At 41.3% G+C, this 22320-nt stretch overlaps 1 protein-coding gene across 2 annotated transcripts in view; it reads left to right on the forward strand.

Moving 5' to 3' along the window:
- LOC126470150 (F-box only protein 30-like) overlaps positions 1–21886 on the forward strand; it is an 85655-nt gene extending 63769 nt beyond the window's left edge. The window contains exon 8 of one of the 2 annotated variants that reach the window (XM_050097763.1): positions 18766–21886. In XM_050097763.1, the coding sequence (XP_049953720.1) occupies positions 18766–18880 (115 nt within the window). In that variant the 3' untranslated portion in view covers positions 18881–21886. The remainder of the gene's footprint in view (positions 1–18765) is intronic. The other variant, XM_050097765.1, reaches the window with a different exon arrangement.
- Positions 21887–22320: the final 434 nt, after the last annotated feature.

The raw sequence follows: 22320 nt of genomic DNA on the forward strand, positions 1-22320 counted from the left end.
AATTAATGTCACTCAGCAGATACCTTAAGTTGAGGTTTTGGGTCATTCGCCCATCTAAAGTTTTTACATCCTTTATCACAGTTTTGAAATTGTATTTTATAAACTAAACCTACTTACACAGTTTCAAAGCCATCAGTAAATGTTTAGCAAATATAGTTACAAAATGACAGATTTCAACATTAGAGTATATCCCACAATTTATGGATGGTAAATGCAGTAGCACTATATCACAAATTACAGGAGACAAGAACAATCAGACACTGACTAAGCCAACGATACTGTCTCCACCCTCTCTTGTCCTCTTCCCTTATAAGGAGGACAAATGTTTAAGAAAAATGAAGAAAATAGATAAGTGAGAACAAAAGGTGTGAGGAATCATAGCAGTGGCTACCCTAAAATTGACCTTGAACTTTTACTAAGGTAACTGTTAATTCCTTATCACCATCTCTCTAGTTCCTCAATTGATTGATCATCAATTACTTCACCAGAAGATTACTGTTGTGGAACAACAGAATCTACATCTGACTCCACCAGCTACTTTAAGGTATGTGGCAGTTGCGAATAATACTGTCTGTGGTCCGTAGCCTAGGTTGCAAAGGTCTGTCCATACACATGCCAGCTATCTTGCCTCATTTGTTATACTCATCTTAAGCATCCTCAGTTTGAAGGGGGAACAAAGTATCCATTGTTGTTTCATCCTCTCACCCATAGATCAGGAAAAATGGCGCAAAACCCATAGTGTCTTTGTTTCCTGTGTTGTATCTGAATATTGTGACAGACAGAATTGTATTTGAGTCTCTGTTCAGTGTCTATGTATATTGAGAGCACATTTGTGAACATCTTATTAAAACATTGTGTGATGACATTTGTCTGCTGCTGGTAGGTAGATGTCATCCTGTGGATGATGTTGCATTATGAAATTACTCCTGACACCAATCTTGACTAAAAAACTTTTCTATGATTAATGAACTTTAATTCAAAAGTATATCTTCCACAAGAAACCACATGATTTACAGAACTTTGACAGTTCCTATAGCCTTGATGATTGTGTAGTGCATGAAGTAGTCAGTGAACCTGTTATCCATTTATTCCCATTTGTTGACTCGATTAACCTCCCAAAAAAGGAAATTCCAGTGTAATGAAGTGGAGCAACTGTAGGAGGAATTGGTACGAGATGTCCTGGGAATACTAAGGCATGGGCTTCCATTGTTGGCAGTTCCCTACAGTGGCTTACAAAAGTCTTACAGTTCAATTGAGACTTGGCAAATGATATCTGCTTTTGATTATATCAAAGGTCTTTGAAACTACCCGATGACTTGACATTGGAGTGTCATGAAAATACTTCAGTATGTAAATGAACTGGGATGACGAGCAACCATTTGCATCCCGTTGGGTCATAATTATTTTTACACAGTGTTCCATCTTTTAATCTTAATTCTGCTTTGGTGACATCTTTCATTTCTATGGTATCTACGATCTTCACTGATGTTGGATTTTTCCTTTGTTCATTACTGCTGCGATGACTTGGATATAGAGTTTCACTCTACCAAAACAGTACATAAATGATGTAGTAAATGATAGGATTATGGGTAGTGTTGGAAGGAAAGAAACATAAGTGAGTGTATGAGAGGGAAACCGGAAGCTGATGACTTCTCTCTGCCTTTTGTGTGTTTTGCACATTATTAGAACAGCATGCACTTGGGTGTTAGTCCATTGTATATTTTATGTTGTTAAAAATATAAATTGCATTTTATAAGTAATAAAAATTAGTGGACCACATAACTTTTGCTCTTTTATATAACCAAAGCAATATTGAGTACTTTCAACGCAAGTACAGTTTACGCGTACAAATCTATATAATTATTTTGGTTATTCCGTACCCAATAGAACATTCTTCATCATGATCAAAGGCAACAGTTTCCTGTTATTATTGATAAGTGTGAAAGTTGTTTATGAATAACAATAGAATGTTTTATGTAAGTTCAATGAAGTATTGGAGCGAAGTTTGATATGGTTTTAAGGAAATGTTTTTTTCTAGAGCTACATAATATAACTGTATTGCTTTTCTTGATTTTTGCTACAACATCCTTCTGTTTCACGTTACAAACCAACAATAACTTTTGAGTAAAACCTGAATTAAACATTGAAAATTTGAAGCTCGCTATAAATACTGCTTATTTTTAAGCACCAGATGGGAGGATAACTATATAGAACAAAAATGTTCCATAGTTTATGTAGCCGTTTATATGAGGGTTGCCCAGAAATTAATGCTCTGAATTTTTCCTTCTTCAGCAATTCTTTATGGAACATAATGAGAATTACACACACACAAGAGTGGTGTTTTATCTACACACCCTATTTTTCCACATAATCTCCATCTCATTTTATATCCTTCCTCCAGTGTGAAACAAGGGCATGACTGCCCTGTCAGTATCAGTCCTTGTCCTGATGGCAGATAATGGCATCCACACTTTCTTTGCTAATTGACAGGTGTAGCACCAACTGCCGAGTCCTAATGTGTCTGTCCTTGCAAATGACTATATCAGCTCGCTGCAACACGTCAGGTGTGACAGCCATGGATGGCCTCCCCAACCGCTGCAAATTGTAGGAGCTCCACTGAACTGCCTTCTGATGACCTCATCCTCCATGCCCAGTGACTAACTGTGCTTCTGTCGACAGCAGATGCTCCATAAACTTAGCACAAGTGTTTGTAAATATTTCCCACAGTTTCTTTCTCTGCACTGAGAAATTCAATAACGGCACATTGCTTGTAAGGTACATCAACCATACGCGACTGGAACAGGAAAGGGAGGTAATGACAGTGGCACGTAAAGTGCCCTCCGCCACACACCGTTGGGTGGCTTGCGGAGTATCAATGTAGATGTAGATGTAGATGACATTTTGAAACTGTCCTGCAGCTACACTATCTGTCGGAGGTGACGGAAACTTGGCACGCTCACTCAGGAGACTTCAAATAATACATATGTTACGTTTCACACTTGTAGCATTGTTTTTGGCTGAGAAAAAGAATGTGGTGTATTACGTTCTGGGCAACCCTTGTATATCCTTATCCCGTTTCTAAGCAGTTCACCACTTCCGGTTTCTGGGGGAACCTAGTAAGACACTGAAGACACTGATCTCATACACAAACAGAGCAATGAAAATGAGGTAATGCCCCTTAGATACACAACACACCTAACATACAGGAAATGCAGTTATGAGCTTAACTGACCAAGGTAACTAGGGAAATTACTGTAGTCTTCACTTACTTACGGTAGTTTACAGTAACCTGCAGTAATTCTACAACTCTACATGGGTTCAACCAGCACCTATTATGTTCCTTGAATGGATTTTGTGAAAAGCAGATAGCATCATTGTTTTTGCGTGTAACAGTGACTTTGTGCCCTGAAGCTTCAGTGCCCTTTTCGTAAGATGTCTTACTGATTTCTTTAGGATTATCAGTTGGCATACATAATAATCAAATGTCACAACAGTGAATGGACTGCTATATTAATGGGGTTGGAACTTATCGACTGATCATATGATTGCAATGCACTATTTCTCAGTCATACAGTAATTCTTCTAAAATCACATGAGCCTTTGTTTTCAGATATTTTATTTGTTGTAAGGAAGATGACCACAACTGATTTTGGGAATGACAATTCAGTCAGCTGCCAACAGAAATCAGAGATTCTCCCTGAATGTAGAAGGCAGGCATCAGTGATGAACAATTTGCAGCTAGCTGCACCCAGTGTGCTCAGTGGCTACTGGTGGGACCTCTTCCATATCTCAGATGAGAGCCTCAGAAAACGCACTTAGCTGACACTGGCTTTCTTTCCCAACTTGTGCACTGTTTCTCCAAGGGCCTTCCATCATCCACCCAACATTGGAGCTCCCACTGACTACCATACCTAAATTCTGCACTTCTCCAGACCTTTCAGCGAGATTGGCTTTGGTTCTAACAAGAGAGGAGTCTGATGCTGGATTAGATACGTTCTCAGCAATGGGCAAGACCTCAAATATGCTTTCAAGACATAAAGGGGCAGCTTTGTGGACATTACCTTCTTTTGCCTTCCATGTAGAGGTTGACAGGATGACTTCGTTACACACTGTTTTGAATCAGTTGAGCAATCACGATCTGTCTAGAAGTTTCATTTAGTTCAGAGTGCTTGTTTTCATAAAAATGATTTCACATTTTTGGTGATTTTCGTTTCACATTTTTCTTTATCCTGAAAAGGCTTGGATTCTCTTTTAATCTAAATTATAAGATGAAGTCACACAGACCCAGTGAATAGGATGGGTGTGAAACTATCTTAGTTTTAAGACTTAATTATGTTACTCAGTGCAGAATATTTACCCACCTCAGGAGCCATGTGTGTTAACATGCTGCTTACAGGTTGGGGAGGTGCATCGGGCCCGGATCTGCCTGGCACATTAACTGTGAAGGTCGGTGTGCTGGCCAGCCTGAATATGGATTGTAGATGGTTTCTCACAGCCGGCCGTTGTGGCCGAGCGGTTCTAGGTGCTTCAGTTTGGAACCGCGCGACCGCCACGCTCGCAGGTTCGAATCCTGCCTCGGGCATGGACGTGTGTGATGTCCTTAGGTTAGTTAGGTTTAAGTAGTTCTGAGTTCTAGGGGACTGATGACCTCAGAAGTTAAGTCCCATAGTGCTCAGAGCCATTTTTGGTTTCTCACATCCCATTAAGTGAATACTGGGCTGGTACCCAAGTCCCACATCAATCATGTGATTTGCAAACATATAGAGAACTTTTACTCACTTTCACATTAATAACAATACATGCATGCAGTTTCGGTGCCCATATTCCATTCTGGCGGTGGGGGGGGGGGGGGGGGCATAATAGTGTGGTGACGGGAAGGCCATCCAGCCAACACTTAAATTAACCATGCCAAATCTGTTAATGACCATGCTGACCCTATGTTGATACGTGGGACAAAGGCACAAGGAAGAAATGATGACTCCATTTACAATATTAGCTGTGATGATTGTATGAGACAAGTAAAAATGGTGTGCTGAACTGGAATTTGAACCCAGATTCCTGCCATTTCTGAGCGGTACAGTACCGGTTATTCCACCCACAGAGGCTCACTTTTAGCTATAACTCATTACAGATACAGATTACAGATCAATACACAACTTTATCTTGTCACATAAAGTCATTATCATTTTGTATTTTGGCCAAAAAAACAGTTGATACACAACACTTTGCAATTTGGAGTATTGTCATGGTGAAGAACCAGTTATCTCATACCCACATTGCAACCTGTAATTATTGCAGTAGCTCTCATGACTGTAACACCATGCATCACCATCTGTAATAATTTTTACTAGAACTTGATATCAACACATTGATGTGTCATACTTACTTGACTTGACTTGACTTGACTTAATTTCTTTGGCCCCTATGGGGGCATAGGGCATCCAGGAGAATTCGCCATCCATCTCTGTCTTTGGACATTTGCCTCAATTCTGCGCAGGTCTTGCTAACTCTTTTTGCTTCCCCTTCCACTGTCCTCTTCCATGTGCCCCTAGGTCTTCCTCTCTTCCTTGTTCCCTGGGGATTCCATTCCAATATTTTTTTCCTGATGGCTCCATCTGGTTTTCTCAAGGTGTGCCCCAACCAACTCAACTTTCTCTCTCGTCTCTGGTCTTCTATAGGTATCTGGTTTGTTATTCACCAGAGCTCCTCATTACATATTTTTTCTGGCCACCAGATATTCATGATGCACCGAAGACACCTATTTCTGAAGCTTTGTAACTGGGATGTTATCTTTTTATCCATTTTCCAGCTTTCACTGGCATACAGAAGGACAGCCTTCACATTTGTATTAAAATACAGATTTTTGTTTTGTATATGATATTTCTGTTTTTCCATAATGAATACAATTGTATGAAGGCAGCATTTGCCTTTTTAATGCAGTTTTTCACATCATCTCCAGCTCCACCATCTTCCGTCACTATACTACCCAGATACAGGAATGAGTTGACAGTCTCCACCTGCTGCTCCCCTATTAACAGTGGCACCTCCGTGTTCCCTGAATTTACTCTTATTTCCTTTGTTTTGCCTGTATTTATCTTGAGGCCAGCAGTCTCTACTTCTTCTTTCAGCAAGTTTAATTTAGCTTGCGTATCAGTCAGCCTTTGAGCTAATAAAACTATGTCATCTGCAAAATCCAAATCCTCCAGACATTCATGGATCCCCCACTGGATTCCTCGTCTCCTCTTCTCATAACTGAGTCTAGAACAAGTAGAAAAAGTGTTGGTGATTAAATGCAACCCTGCCGGACTCCAGTTGTTACTTTTATGGCCTCTGTCATATTTCCCTTGTGGAGTACACAACATTTGTAGCCATCATATAGATCTTTTATGATGTTTAAGATTTTCTGTGGTGTGCCATTCTTCCGCAACACCTGCCAGAGCACTTTGTTTCACAGAATCAAAGGCCTTTTGAAAATCAATGAATGCCAGGTACATGGTTGCTTGGAATTCTTTGCTTTGTTCTAAAATGATCCTAAGGGTGTTAATAAGATCAACACAACTGTGCTGTGCCCTAAAACTGGCCTGTTCTTTACGCAGTCACTTTCCAAGAGACTCTTTAGTTCTGCTCAAAATAATTCTGGTGAGGACCTTACTGGGCACTGACAACAATGTAATACCATGCCAATTGTTACAGACTGACAAATTTCCCTTTTTCAGGAGCTTTACCACCAAACCATTTTTCCACTCCTGTGGAGATTTCTCTTCAAGCCAAATATGCTTCAGCAAGGGATGGAACATTTTAACAGTACTTTCAGTATCAGCTTTTAAGAGCTCCAGTGCCCTGTTGTCTAGGCCTGGAGCCTTTGTTTTCTTTAGTGTTTTCAAAGCTATCCTAATTTTGTCCATTGTGGGACTCTGCAAATTTGTATCTTGATCTTCTTTGACTTCCTCTGGAATGTCTCTTACCTGTTCCTCTTGGTTGTCTTCACAATTTAACAGTACCTTGAAGTGCTCCCCCATCTCTGTAGCTGTGTCTGTTGAGTTGCAAGCATCACCCCATCCTTGTTCGTAACTGGCCCTCCACGTCTAAAGTTCTTCATTGACAACTGTTTGGTCATATTGTAGAGCTCTTTCACATTTCTTTGTCTTGCTGCCTCTTCTGCTAATTTTTCTTGCTCATCTATCAATTTTCTTTTATCTCAACATAGTCTTATTTTCACTTTTTTGTTCGCCTCTGTGTATTCCTTACGCACTTCTGCGTTCTTGTCTTACAAAGATTTAACATAAGTTTTAGTTCTTTCCTGTGGCTGATTTTATTCCATGTAGCATCAGAGATCCATTCCTTTCTTTGATTTGCCTTAAATCCTAAGATTTTTTTCTGCCACATCTAAATAACTGTCTTTGATTTTTTGCCAACATGTTTCAATTCCCTCTTCCATAAAGTTTTCTTCAGAGAGGACCTGGAATCTGTTTTGTAGTTCAAGGACAAATGTTTCTTTGATCTGTTGGTCTTTTAATCTTGCCACATCTATTTTCTTTCACCTGTGATTGAGCTTGGTTCTATTTGCCACTATCTTCAGTCTGAATTCTGCCAAAACTAGGTGGTGGTCACTTCCAACGTATGCTCCTCTTCTATTTTTGACATCTAACAGAGTGTCGGAACTTGCGGCTTATGACTATGTGGTCTATTTTATTTTTGCTAACGTGGTCTGGAGAAACCCACGTTATCTTATGGCAGCTACAATGTGGAAACAATGTGCCTCCAATGACTAGGTCATGTTCAGCGCACGTATCTATCAACAGTTCACCATTTACATTCCTGATCCCCGCACCATGCACACCCATGATATGTTCAAGCCCTTCATTTTTTGAACCAACTTTTGCGTTCAAGTCACCCATTAAAATTTTTATGTCCCTAGAATTTGTTTGTCTAAGGACTCCATTAAGCTCTGTATAAAATGCATCTTTTAATTCTCCATTAGCTATTTCAGTAGGTGCATAGCATTGAATTACAGTGACATATCACACATTTGTTTTAAAGCGTGCGGTTATTATCCTTTCTGAGACTGGTTTCCACTCCAGTGAGCTCTTCTTGCTGCTTTGATAGTAAGAGCCCTTCACCATTCCTATGCATTGTGTCTTCAACTGTCTGACCCACATACAGCAGCTCTCCACCATTCGGTGTTTGGAATTCCCCAGATTCTGGCCACCTTATTTCACTTAGTCCCAATATATCTAGTCAGTAGTTCTCCATCTCTTTTTTAACCTGTCTTAGCCTCCTTGCCTCTCTCAACGTCCTTACATTCCATAAACCAATACAGGTTTTTCTTTTCAGGCCAAAGGTCATATCCTTAAGATCCACTCGGCTGTTTCTCCTTTTAGTTTCTGTGATATGTGTTTTTTGGTTGTGTGGGTTATCAGCCCACAGCCCCTGAGTGTCCTGGTGGATCTGTCACCTCATAGCCTGGACAGCTGCCAAGGTTTTATTTCAGGGCCTTACTCCTTAGATAGCTTGTCTTCACCACGACTACAAAACACTATCCATCCCTTCGCAGTAAGGCCTATGTACATCAACGTTGTCCTGGTTTCCAAGGATCTTCCGCTGTCCACATTACGGGACTGTGTCTGCTGTCACACAATCAGAGGGAGGAAAAGGAAAGGAAGAGAGTGTATAGGATGGGATAGAATAGAATAGAACAGGACAGGACACTGGGAGACACACTTTGTCTGGATCCTCTATGGAGACCTGTCCGGCTTGGGAGCCCCTGCTGGTAGTTACACTACCGCTGGTATAGCCCTCCAATTCATTGGATCACACAAACCCCCTTGCCTACACGGACAGTGTTTCGTTAACGCGGTGTCTCCTGAGGGGGTTGTGTCATACCCACAACTGCAAAATTGTCAAGCATGTCAATCAGTAACTTACAAAAACCAGCATTTGCTGATGTCTCTGCATGGATGATGGTTGGTCAGTCGATTTACAACAGTGTGGTACCGAGCAGGATAACTCATGAGTACTACACTTCCACTCACAGCAAAGGATTCTAGTTACTACTGGATCTTCATTCATGCCGTGATTCATCTTCTGATTTATATGATCTTGTTTAATTGACAGTTGTTTGTTTTGTGATACAGTTTGTGTATGGATTCCTTTACAACAGAACTTGGATAGACATGCACACTTAACTTGTGACAACCAACCAATAGGTACAGCTGTCTGTATGACACAGATAGACTCTCACAATTAAAGGCTATTTCATTTCTATATTTTACACACAGTCATTATCATTTCATTTTCTGGTCAAAAGATGTTCTACATACAACGCTTTGTGGTTGGGAATACTGCAGTGGTGAGGAGGCAGTTGGCAATATTGGGAGCAGGGTATATACACTCTGGGACAACCGAGAAATCCGTGAAAAACCAAGGAATTTTTTCATCTGGGAGAAAACCGTGGCAAACCCGGGAATTTTTCAGAATTCCAGGAATTTTTCATTGTTTTAGTTTTCTGTTAAATTTATGTAATTTTGACTGTTAAAAACTGATACTCTAGCAAAGAATATTACTTTATCCCACTACTGCAAAATAATGCTGCAGCAATAAAACATAAATGAGAGAGAAAAAAAATAAAAGTTTAGTTGCAAAGGAAATGCGCACTTCACAACATCCCGCCTGCCAACAGCAAAATGTGTCAATGGCCTTCGGGTGAAGACAATGCAGTACTTCGTAACATCTAATTGCTTCTGATGAGCATGACATCAAAGTTGTTTACATTAGATTCGTTTGAGCAGTTGCCAGTGGGCTCATGCACATTTGTATTTCAGTCACATGTGAGCAGTACCTTCTCCCGCTTCTGGCTACTTGTAGGCAGATGCGAAGCGTATAAATTTATCTGGAGCGCCCAAACTGCCAGATTCATGCATGCACAGAGCAGTCTTAGTTGTAGTGGGGGGTGAGGTAGTTCCCACGTGACCTGTGTTTATGTTTAGTGATTTTTTGCTGTTTCCTCTTGGTTTACAGCTCCCACGTCAAATGGAAACAAAACAGGTTTCTGTGGCCAGGAGCTATGAAATGAATTAAAATACATTCACATAATTATGGAAGGCTGAAAACAATTATTAGTTTCACTTTTCTGATTTTATTTCCACGTGTTTGACAGCCAAACAATAATCGCCTTGCAAGCAATAATCGCCTTGCGGAACAATGAAGTTATTTTCATCGGTTTTCTAAAGAAACTTGGTTTTTATTAATATTTTCCACGGAGACAATCAATTTATTTGAAACGAAGCATTTCATTCCACAGTATGGCTAGTTCCAATTGTTCGCAGAATTTCAAGTGCACATTCTCATCTTCTGGCACGTACGGCATTTTACCATAATAAAGAACCAAATGTGAGATAGTACAGTTCTGGTACTCCAAGAAATTTGCATCCCGAAAACCATAGTGAAAAGCTTAATGTGAGGTTGGGACCTACTTCATTCCGAATATGGACATGCGAATGCGCACATCAAGCTGAATTATACACTTTAGTATGGTTTACAAAATTCCAATGCTCTTGGAGTATCCCCTGATGTCTTGTTTCTTTTATGACATATTGTAAGACCTCTTAATGCTTTATACATAAGAAAATATGGGCTTCCTATGCCATCGTAGCTGCATAATGCCTGCTTTCTGGCGCTCTGTGTCAACTACCAAAACGAATCTATTTCTGACAGGTTTCAGGAAAATATTATGAATGGTGGTTTGAAAAGTATTATTTTCAAAGTAAATTTTCTTTTACACAATATAAAACATATTACGTGTGAGAATGTGCAATGTATTTCTTAAATCACACGTTGAGGACCAGCCACTCAGAAGAATTTCGAGCCCAGAAGACCACACATTTATGTCATTATTGTAAATTTTACTGGCACATTTCTGTGATGTATCTTAAAGTGTAACACTTGCAAAAAAAGACTAATATTACATGTGAAAGCTCAGCTTCTCTTGTAGCTTATTAATCAAAAATGTCTCAAATGGCTCTAAGCACTATGGGACTTAACATCTGAGGTCATCAGTCCCCTAGATTTAGAACTACTTAAACCTAGCTAACCTAAGAACATCACGCACATCCATGCCCGAATCAGGATTTGAAACTGCGACTGCAGCAGCAGCGCAGTTCCGGACTGAAGTGCCTAGAACTTCTCGGCCACAGTGGCCGGCAGTTATTAATCTTCGAGATCTATATTATATGTGAAAGCGTAGCTTTTGTTGTAGCTACACTACATATGTTAATTTAAACCATTTAAGTGATGTTGCTATTGGCTGACAACATCATGTTCCCTCTGCTCTGAACAACTGCTGTCATCGGCTGGCAAGATCATGTGACAAGAATTATGATTGGCTTACAAAAGGGCATTCCAATCTTGATTTCAATGCTTTGGCAACTAACTTGCTGTGCTTGGTGGACTTTGAATTTATAAGTCCATATTTACGAAAACATGGAAAAAGTGTATTTTCACCCGGGAAAACGTATTTTGTAACCGGGAAATCTGGGATTTTTTTTTCCTTGTCCACATATACATCCTGTGTGAGGGAGTAACTTGAATGATTTATGATGATGATGATAGCGGATGATATTTGTATGAGGTGCATCCAGAAAGTAAGTTTCCCTATCTTTTAAAACAAAGACAACATAGTTACATGAAAAACTTTATTGGCAACAGGTACAGCAATGTTTGAGCTATTTTTTGACATAGTCACCAAAATAATTAAGACACATGTCATATCATGAGATCAACTTTTGTATTCCTGTGTCATAGAAGTCTGTCGCCTCTGAATGGAACCAGTGTGTGACAGTCTTCTTCAACCATGGCGCACAATTTCTTGAACAGCAGGTGCTTAGTGACAATTTCATGTGACAAGGCTCACGATATTCATGGAAAATGGCTGCTGAACTATGTAATCATGAAGAAATGGTTCTCTAGGATGCGCCGCCACACCAGCTCAAGCAGGTGATCATTGATGAGGGATAGTTGCCCATTGTGGTCTTCATTATGTGCACTTTGATGACCTTCAGAAAAAATCCTACACCAGCGTCACATCATCTGTTTGCTCATGATGTTTTGCCCATGTAGCTGACAGAACAAATGATGAATTTTGATGGGCACTATGTTTTGTGCATTAAGGAACCTTACCACTGACAAAACCTTGCAGATGGTGGGGGAACAAATGAGAGACAACTTTTTGGGGCACTGCTGCCATGATACTGGCATCAGGTGTAACCTGTCCAGCTAGCATTTGATTGACATGTCATAGATCTGTTATGCATGCACAATCTTCCTGGCTAAATACATTGAGAGAGAGAGAGAGAGAGAGAGAGAGAGAGAGAGAGAGAGAGAGAGTAAACATTTACAGAACTTGTTAACAATCCTGTGTAAACAGTTTTTAATATAGACTATGCATTGTTCATAGTTTGTTTGCTCCATTTTAATATATTACCATTTACTGGGAACAGGACCCCCTGCTGGTCTGGGGGTTAGAATAGGGCCGAGGTATTCCTGCCTGTCATGAGGCGACTAAAAGGAGTCTCTCATGTTTCAGCCTTTATGTGATTGTCCCCTGTAGAGTTTGACTTCCATTTTTCAAAGTTATCCTGAAGAGCGAGCCAATTGGGAAAGGGCGCCTTACATGGTGCATGTCTATCATGCGCTGAGACCTATTGCATCCTTCATCGACGTGGATCTCCACTTCTGCTCATTCTCCAAAAGTTGGGCAAGGTCACCCTCCTGGGTGCGTATTTTTCCATCATGTGTGCAGTATCGTTTTCTACGCTGATGATGATAGTGGACTTGTTTGCTTGCTTGCACCTGATATCCAGCACGGTAGCCAGTCCATTGTGGTGGGACTGCCATGTACCCTGTTGGTTGTGTGGCGCTGTGGGGAGGCCCCCTAGTTGGAGTGGGTGGCATCAGGGTGGATGACATGCGATGAAGTGTAGTACATCATCTCTTGTGGTGGTCAAACACCAGCAGTCTCTTAAGTGTTCATGGGCTCAATTCAACGCACAGAAGTACGACCCCAAATTGTTCCCTTCCCTGGCACACCATGGATGGCAGCCACTCTTATTCGCCCCGTTACCTTGTATGTTTGAGAGGTGATGGGGAATCTTTCATGATGATGAAGCTTCAGTTTTTTGTTGACCATTTAGAGGTCAAGTCTGTGGAGGTGGAGGGCTTGCCCAAAATGAGATGTGGGTCAGTCTTGATCAAAACAGCATCCTCTGCCCAGTCATTGGTGTTACTCGCTTGTGACAAGCTGGGGGATGTTTCTGTAACCATCACACCCCATAAGAGCTTGAATATGGTCCAAGGTATCATATTTTATAGGGACCTTCTTTTGCAGTCTGACGATGAGCTGTGCGCCAATTTAGAGCAATGGGGTGTACATTTGGTTTGGCGTGTCCACCGGGGCCTGAGGGATAATCAAGTTGCCACCGGTGCCTCAGTCGTAGCCTTTGAGGGTGATACATTACCCAAGAAGGTCAAGGTGATATTCTACCACTGTGATGTAAAGCCCTATATCCCTCCCCCAATGCAGTGCTTTAAATGCTGGAAGTTCGGCCATATGTCTTCCCGCTGTACTTCTAGCGTCACATGTCGAGATTGTGGATGCCCATCACATCCCAATACTCCATGTGCCCTGCCTCCCATCTGTGTCAACTGCGGAGAACACGATTCACCTTGCTCGCCTGACTGCAGGATGCTCCAGAAAGAAAGGAAAATCATGGAGTACAAGACCCTGGACCAACTGACCTACACTGAGGCTAAGAGGAAATTTGAACGCCTACATCCTGTACATATGACATCGTCTTAAACCATCGCTACAACAGTTCTAGCCCCATCATCTCCGCCAGCCCCAGTCACCTCTCAGAGCCGGAAGACTACACCTGCCCCCTTGACAATGGGGGCATTTCCTTCCCTGTTGCTCCTGCACCACTTACTTCGGGAACAATACCCCCCAACCATTGGGGATATGAGTTCCCTCTTCTGTGCCAGAGAAGTGTAAATCATCTTCGGCTCCTCTCGCTAGGAAGGGGTCCCATGGGTCACTCCCATCCCAGGTTTCCGCTAGTGGGAAATATGACACCCGCCAGTGGCTGAAGAGCCCTAAAGCAGCTGGTCATAGGGCTTCATGATCATCCTCAGTCCCAGAGACTGAATCAGTGGAGTCCTCCCAGCCAGGGAAACCCAAGGAGCAGTGAGAGAAATCCTGAAGAAGATCCCCAAGACCAAGGAAATTGCGGTGGCACCCACACTACCGCTACCTACAAGCTCTGCGTCTGCGGATGAGGTGGAGATTCTGGCATCCGCTGAGGACGTAGATCTTGCCATACCCTCAGACACAATGAATATAGACTGCTCAGGCAGTAAGTCAGTGGCAGCAGGTGACCCTGAGGCGTAAATTGCCTCATTGAATGTTACATGCCTTCCCAGTCTCACGGTGACGTCATCCTCCAGTGGAATCGCGGAGTTTTTTCCACTGTCTGGCTGAGCTCTGGCAACTGTTAATTTTTACACTTGCTTTTTTGCATTGGCCTCCAGGAAATCTGGTTCCCGGCAATGCGGTCCCCTGCCCTCCATGGCTATAAGGGATATTACAGGAACTGTAGTGACTATACTAGAGTGTCGGGTGGAGTTTGCGTTTATGTCCTAAACTCAGTCTGCAGTGAAACTGTGCCCCTTCACACCCCTCTTGAAGCTGTGGCTGTCAGAATAAGGATGACACAGGAAATAACTGTCTGCAATGTATATCTTCCTCCAGATGGTGCAGTACCCCTGAATGTATTAGCTGCACTGATTGATCAACTCCCTAAACCTTTCCTACTTTTGGGAGATTTTAATGCCCATAACCCCTTGTGGGGTCTCAGTTCAACCTCTGCCTCTTAAATACTGGGGCCGCCACACATTTCAGTGTGGCTCATGGTAGTTAGTCGGCCATTGATTTATCAATTTGCAGCCCAGGACTTCTCCCATCTATCCACTGGAGAGCACATGACAATCTGTGTGGTAGTGACCACTTCCCCACTTCCTGTCACTGCTCCAGTGTCAGGCACATGGATGCCTGCTTAGATGGGCTTTAAACAAGGCATACTGGGAAACTTTCACCTCTGCTGTCACCACTGAATCTCCCAAACACGAAAACATCGATGTGATGGTTGTGCAGGTGACTACAACAATTGTTTCTGTGGCAAAAAATGTGATCCCTCGTTATTTATTGTGCCCCCAGCGAAAGACAGTCCCTTGGTGGTCGCCTAAAGATGCTGAAGCAATTAAGGAGCATTGGCAAGCTCTACAGCGGCATAAATGGCACCCTTCCCTGGAGCACCTCATAGCCTTTAAATGGCTCTGTACCCACATTCGCCAACTTATCAAACGATGGAAGCAGGAGTGTTGGGAGAGATACATCTCCTTAAAGTCTGGGCAAGGATCAAATGTGTTTTTGGGTACCAGACCCCACCAGTGTTCCGGGTGTTAACATAAATGTCGTGTTATCTACCGACACAATGATGGTTGCCGAGCACTTTGCTGAGCACCATGCTCGAGCCTCTGCATGAGCCTCTGCATCGGAGAATTACCCCTCAGCCTTTCGCATTCTCAAATGGTGGCTGGAAGGGACAGTCCTCTCATTCACTACACGCCACAGTGCATCCTATAACGCCCCATTTACAGAGTGGAAGCTCCTCAGTGCCCTTGCACACTGCCCAGACACTGCTCCTGTGTCAGATCAGATCCACAGTCAGACGATTAAACATCTCTCATCTGACTACAAGCAACATCTCCTCATCATCTTCAACTGAATGTGGTGCGATGACATCTTTCCATTGCAATTGCAGGAGAGCACCATTGTTCTGGTGCTCAAACCCGGTAAAAACCCACTTGATGTGGCTAGCTATCGGCCCGTCAGCCTCACCAATGTTCTTTGTAAGCTGCTGGAATGTGTGGTGTGTCAGTGGTTGGGTTGGGTCCTGGAGTCACATGTCCTACTGGCTCCTTGTCAGGGCGGCTTCCACCAGGTTCACTCTACCACTGATAATTTTGTGTCCCTCAAGAGTGCCATCTGAACTGCCTTTTCCAGACACCAACACCTGGTTGCCGTCTTTTTTGATTTACGAAAAGCGTATGTCATGACCTGGCAACATCATATCATTGCCATATTATATGAGTGGGGTATATTAGGCCGGCTCCTGACTTTTATCAAAAATTTCCAGTCACTTCATGCTTTTCATGTCCAAGTTGGTGCCTCCCTTAGTTCCTCCCCCAGATCCAGGCGAATGGGCTCCCGCAAGGCTCTGTATTGAGTGTATCTCCATTTTTAGTGGCCATTAATGGTCTAGCAGCAGCTGTAGGGCCGTCCGTCTCACCTTCTCTATGCAGATGACTTTTGTATTTTGTACTGCTCCTCCAGTAGTGGTGTTGCTGAGCAGTACCTACAGGGAGCTATCCACAAGGCGCAATCATGGGCTCTAGCCCACAGTTTCCAGTTTTCAGCCACAAAGTCAGGTGTTATGCACTTTTGTCAGTGTTGTACTGCTCTCATCTGGAACTGGAACTTTACCCTAATGACGATCCACTCACTGTAGTGGAGACATATCGATTCTTAGGACTGGTTTTCGACACCCAATTGGATTGGCTTCCTCACCTTCGTCAGCTTAAGTGGACTGCGCATCCGAATTACTATCTCCTTTTTACACCCATGGCGGTTCATCTCTCACATCGGTGGCCCAGTTCAGGGCTTCCAATTGCAGTTTGTGTCCGATCCCTTCTTTCCGAACTGGAGTCCTTGCCTTTACCACCTATACTTGTAGTCCATTCACGTATACCTCCATGGTGTACACCTAGGCTGCGGCTTTGCCTTGACCTTTCACATGGCCCTAAGGACCCAGTTAACTCCATGGCTCTCCACTGCCACTTCCTCTCGATTCTTGACATGTACCAGGGCCATGAAGTGGTTTACACCAATGGCTCGACGGCTGATGATCACATCGGCTTCATGTATGTCCATGGTGGACATATTGAACAGCATTCCTTGCCCGATGGCTCCAGTGTTTTCACTGCTGAGCTGATGGCTATTTCTTGTGCTCTTGAGCTCATCCATTCATGCCCTGGGGAGTCGTTTCTTCTGTGTGCTGACTCCTTGAGCAGCCTACAAGCTATCGACCAGTGCTACTCTCGCCATCCTTTGGTAGCAACGATCCAAGAGTCCATCTATGCCCTGGAATGGTCCAGTCATTCAGTGGTGTTTGTCTGGACCCAAGGTCACGTCAGAATCCCAGGCCATGAACGTGCCGACAGGTTGGCCAAACCGGCTACACGGAAACTGCTTATGGAGATCAGCTTCTCTGCAACTGACCTTGTGTTCAGTACTACACTGCAAGGTTTTGTGGCTTTGGGAGATGGAATATCATAACCTCAGTACACACAACAAACTGTGTGCCATTAAAGAGACTATGAATGTGTTGGAGACCTCCACGCTGGCCTCTGTGGTTCTCTGTTGGCTCCACATTGGCCACACTTGGGTGACACATGGCTATCTTCTGTGCCGTGATGACCCACCTCAGTGTCGGTGTGGTGCCCGGCTGACAGTGGCCCATTTCTTGGTGAGCTGTCCTTCTTTGGCTGCCCTGAGATGGACTCTTCAGTTACCAGACTCATTGCCATTAATTTTAGCTGACACCACCTCATCGGCTAATTTAGTTTTATACGTAACAGTGAGTTTTATCATTCTATATAAGTCTTCATGCGTGTCCTTTGTCCCTTTGTATTCTCCACTCTAATGCTTTTAGTCTGGATGTTTCAATGTGTCACAGAATGGCTGGCTTTTCCTTTTTATTCTTGTGGTTGGCCAGCCATGGTCATTTGCTCTCTTGTTTTTATCCCTTCTACCTGTTTCTTGCTTCTCTCTGTGGTTTTCTTTTCCTGTTTTGTCCATAGTAGTGTTGGTTGTCCTTCTGTCATTCTTCTGGTTATTCCATTCTCCTGTTACTGTGCTGTACGCACCTTTCTTTTCTTCTTTCCCTTGTGTAATTATTTTACCGGGAACAAGGGACTGATGACCTTGCAGTTTGGTCCCTTCCCCCTCCTTTAAACCAACCAACCAATACCTGGCTGGTACCTACATCCAACTTCAGTTACATGATTCACAAACATTATGAAAATGTTCTCACACTTTCACGTGAGATAACACTAGATGCAGGTGGATGTCGTACACACAAATTCCATCCCTGAGGGGGGGCAGGGGGTGGGAGGGGGGGGATGGCGACAGAAAGGGCATCTAGCGACCTTCTTCTACTAACATTGCCAACTATCCAGATTAACATTTCAACCTCATGAAGATGCAGGATAAGGGCATGATAAAGGTAAGTGGTATTTGGCGAACTAAATATTTACCAAGGGCTTCCTGTGAGTTAATGTATACAATCGAAAGATTACCATTGTAAGGGCAAAACTGGCTATGATTATCATGTTATGTGATCACACCTAAATTTTCCCTATCACTAGATTATAATTATTACCTCTTTTCAGACTTCCAGTGTTTGCCCATGTCTGAAAGCATGCTAACTTTTGCTGCTTTGCCTTATAATTGGACTGTGCTGTGTATCATTGCAATTTCTATGAATGCTGTATTTTTAGGGGTACAATAAAAAGTTAATTAGTGAAATCATTGTTTAATCTCTAATGCAAGGCTCCCTGAATATATACATAAACAATTTTATTCTTATTTTACAGACATTCGTATGATGAGCAGTATTATCGAGTAATACCACATGAGCTAACCCGCCGAATAGAACTAAAATGTTCCACCCAAAACGTAACGTTAACACACATAGAGAACGTGTGGTGATGCAGTAACTCAGTATATCTTGTATGAGAGGAATATGGATATCATCAAACCTCGCAAGTGTGACATCTCCATTTAGAAGTTGGTTCAGAAGCACCAAACTTCTTTTGTGGCTTCATTAAAGTTTTCCATATGTGTCCCTGTCTTTAAGCATCTAATGACATGACAAGATCAAAAGAAAATAGTATGACGTATACTGATGGAGATGGAAATGTGAAGACTTTTTTTCAGTACTAAGATAACTACTGCCTACAGTAAAAGTTTAATTAACGCACTGCCCAGGTTTTACATTTAATATTGGATATTACTTGTTATTTATTTCTTACTATGGCAACATAGAACTGAATTATAAAGTTCCTTGTACTACCCTTTTTTAACATTTTTTAAAAAATATTTATAATGTGCAATGTTGACATTTTTCTTTGTAATGAAGGAATTGTGATGTGCAACATATAGTGAAACTAACCTTCTCAACATTGAATTATGTGCAACCATGTGAGTCAGATTTGGTTCATAGGTAAAGCACAGTCCTTTTTCTTTACTTTCTGTTGAGCAAGAGCACTGCCTAAATAGTACTTACTGTTGCTAAATAGGTTGTTGCTGCTGATGTATGAACATATATTGCACATTATGTTGTTCTAATTTTTTATTTCTAAAATATGTTATTAGTATCGATTTATTAAATTGAATTTATTCCTGTTACAGGCACATTTGAAAGTTTCCAGAACTGTCAATTTCAAGACTGGTTCTGCACAGCCATCCTATTTTGTTTTCAGATTCCTAACACCACCTCAATGTATTTAATAGGTGCAGGACTTTTTTATGTTCCTTACTCAGTGATGCTTCCAGTTAATGTTTGTAGCTTTTGTCAGTTACTTCTCTGTCTCAGTATTTCAGTCAAGCTTTCTTTAAGAGATAATTCATTTTATTCCAGTTTACAATTCCTAAAGCTTTCTTCAAATTTTTGTGTCATAAAAGTCTCTCCATTACAATTAACTGTAAGAGTGTGTTTGCTTCCTAAAAGTCTTTACTTTTTATATGGCCTAATAAATTGTTCTCCAATATCAGTCTCAGTTTTCTGTGCATTAAACTGACAAAGAGGTGACAGCTCATTTCATAAATTTCACACGTAGGGGGTTCATGTTCTTTTCTAAGCATGGTGATCACTGAAAATTTGATAGTACATTTCTTGTTTAATAGATTATGGACAGAGAAAGAATATTGCAAAATTTCTTAACATGTTCATAGTTCTACTAAAAGTTTTCCACTTTCGTTTCTTTGCTCTTATTGTTCATTTAATTTTAAACGGTTTGAGCCACTGGTTTCTTTTGTATGGAGGTATTCTTAATTCAGGTAATAAAAGAAATTTTGATTTTGTAATTACAAATGGCAAAATGATTGAAGTTTTAAAAGTTGTTTAAAATATCTGTCCCATAACAATCTGTCTCAGTCTTTAAGGATTCTTCTGTCCCATAACAATCTATCTTGGTCTTTAAGGATCTAAACAGCAATATTAGATCTAATCAAAGATAATGTAAAGTGTTTCTCTAATGGGCATGATTTTATGTATGCAGTCAGGCATGAATTTGCCCAAAAAGTGTGGACCCAAATCCCCATCTCGCCATTGTGATTGAAGTAATTACCATTATGATTTCTATAATATTCATGGCCAGTTTTCTTCTTCTTCACCCAACATAGCTTGAGCTAAACTTTAGTGTCCACAGAATATGCATTTAGATTGTTGAGCATAACGTTAAAGGATAACTGATTCCTTCCTACTATCCTGCGGAAGTGGTGGTGCTACCATTTTACAAGTGCTTTAATACAGCCATGGTTCCACAAGGTAAAACATGTTACTTGTTTCTGATGTGATAGTTATACACCGATTTTTGTGACATGATCAATTAAAATGCAGCAAACATCAATAGATACAAAAAGCAGCATGCCAGAACAACTTAATACCTCTGAGACTAATAAGTACAGAAAACTGACTTGATATTATTAGTACTAGGACAGTGAGTATTGCATTGAAGATAGAGAAAGTAGGGGTGATCAAGAGCTGAAAACTATTAGACTATTTCAAATTATATTGGAAAGTGTATCACAGCTTATTCATTGCTTATTCTGTAAAACAATGGGCAAAGCATATTAATAGAGCTGTCTTATGCTAAAGGAAATTAGAGAAGTGCTATACTGATTGTGTAATTTAAACAATAAAATTGTAGCTGATTATAAAATAGCATTGCCAGTAACAGAAAACATTTGCTAAAATATTAATTCATTGCTTAAAAGAAAAGAAAAGAAAACAACAACACAGGTGCAGATATTTAAAAATAAAGAATAAATATTGAAAATAGATTGTACGGCATTGCTTGTAGTGCTCTGACAGACTCTACATAATGGCTGACATTGTATTGTAATGTGACTCATTTGCAGTGTTTGTATCATTGTTGTTGACATAATATCAAAAACAGCATTTGGGTTGGTCCCTGTGCACACATTGAAGTCGCACATCTGTTTTACCACACACTAGTTTTTCCATCTTCTTTTAAGATTCAGCAAGATCTTTTTCTCACTAATTTAATCAAAAACATTATTTATTTATTGAAATTTTCAGTGATCACTCATTTCCAATTCTTCATGGATGTCCAGTAGTAGTCTGTCACTAGCTCTATGCAAGACGCTGGAAGTTGTGCTATAGGTTTGCAGCAATATGTTTCTCTTTTTTTTCCCATATAACTATCAACTGTTTTATACTGAAATAAGATCTGAGCACTTACACTACTCAAGAATGTATTGTTTCTCTAATTTGGTTTAGAATTTTTTTCATTGTTTTAGCCAAGAAAAATGTGTACTGTATGATATGTGCTCACATAGAATGTGAGCATCATCTTTCTCTGGTTCAAACATTCCATTCATCATAAACTGGTAATAAATCTGCTGATGATGAACTTAGTGGGAATTGTAGGAGCAATAGTGGTTTTCTCTACATTATCTGGCAGCTGCTAGAGGGTGATGTGAATAACCTCACACTTCAGGCAGCAGGAATCATTGTTTCTCTCTCTCTCTCCCTCTCCCTCTCCCTCTCCCTCTCCCTCTCCCTCTCCCTCTCCCTCTCCCTCTCCCTCTCCCTCTCCCTCTCCCTCTCCCTCCCCTCACACACACACACACACACACACACACACACACACACACACACACACACACACACACACATACACACACACAAAAGTGTAGAAACTGGGATATTTGCTTTGAAATGTGCCTCTAACAGAGTAAGTGCTTAAATTTGTGACAAAGTTTAGTGTTTTCAATACACATAAATATAGCAGATTGCTGAGGGTTGTGAATAAGGTGTGCATAAGTATATTTTGACAGTGAAGTAATTTAAAATGTATATGCAATAAACTTGCGTATTATATGCCCAAGTTGGTGCAATTCAC

This window comes from Schistocerca serialis, chromosome 3 (assembly GCF_023864345.2).
Source record: "Schistocerca serialis cubense isolate TAMUIC-IGC-003099 chromosome 3, iqSchSeri2.2, whole genome shotgun sequence".
In the NCBI taxonomy this organism is placed as follows: Eukaryota; Metazoa; Arthropoda; class Insecta; order Orthoptera; family Acrididae; genus Schistocerca; species Schistocerca serialis.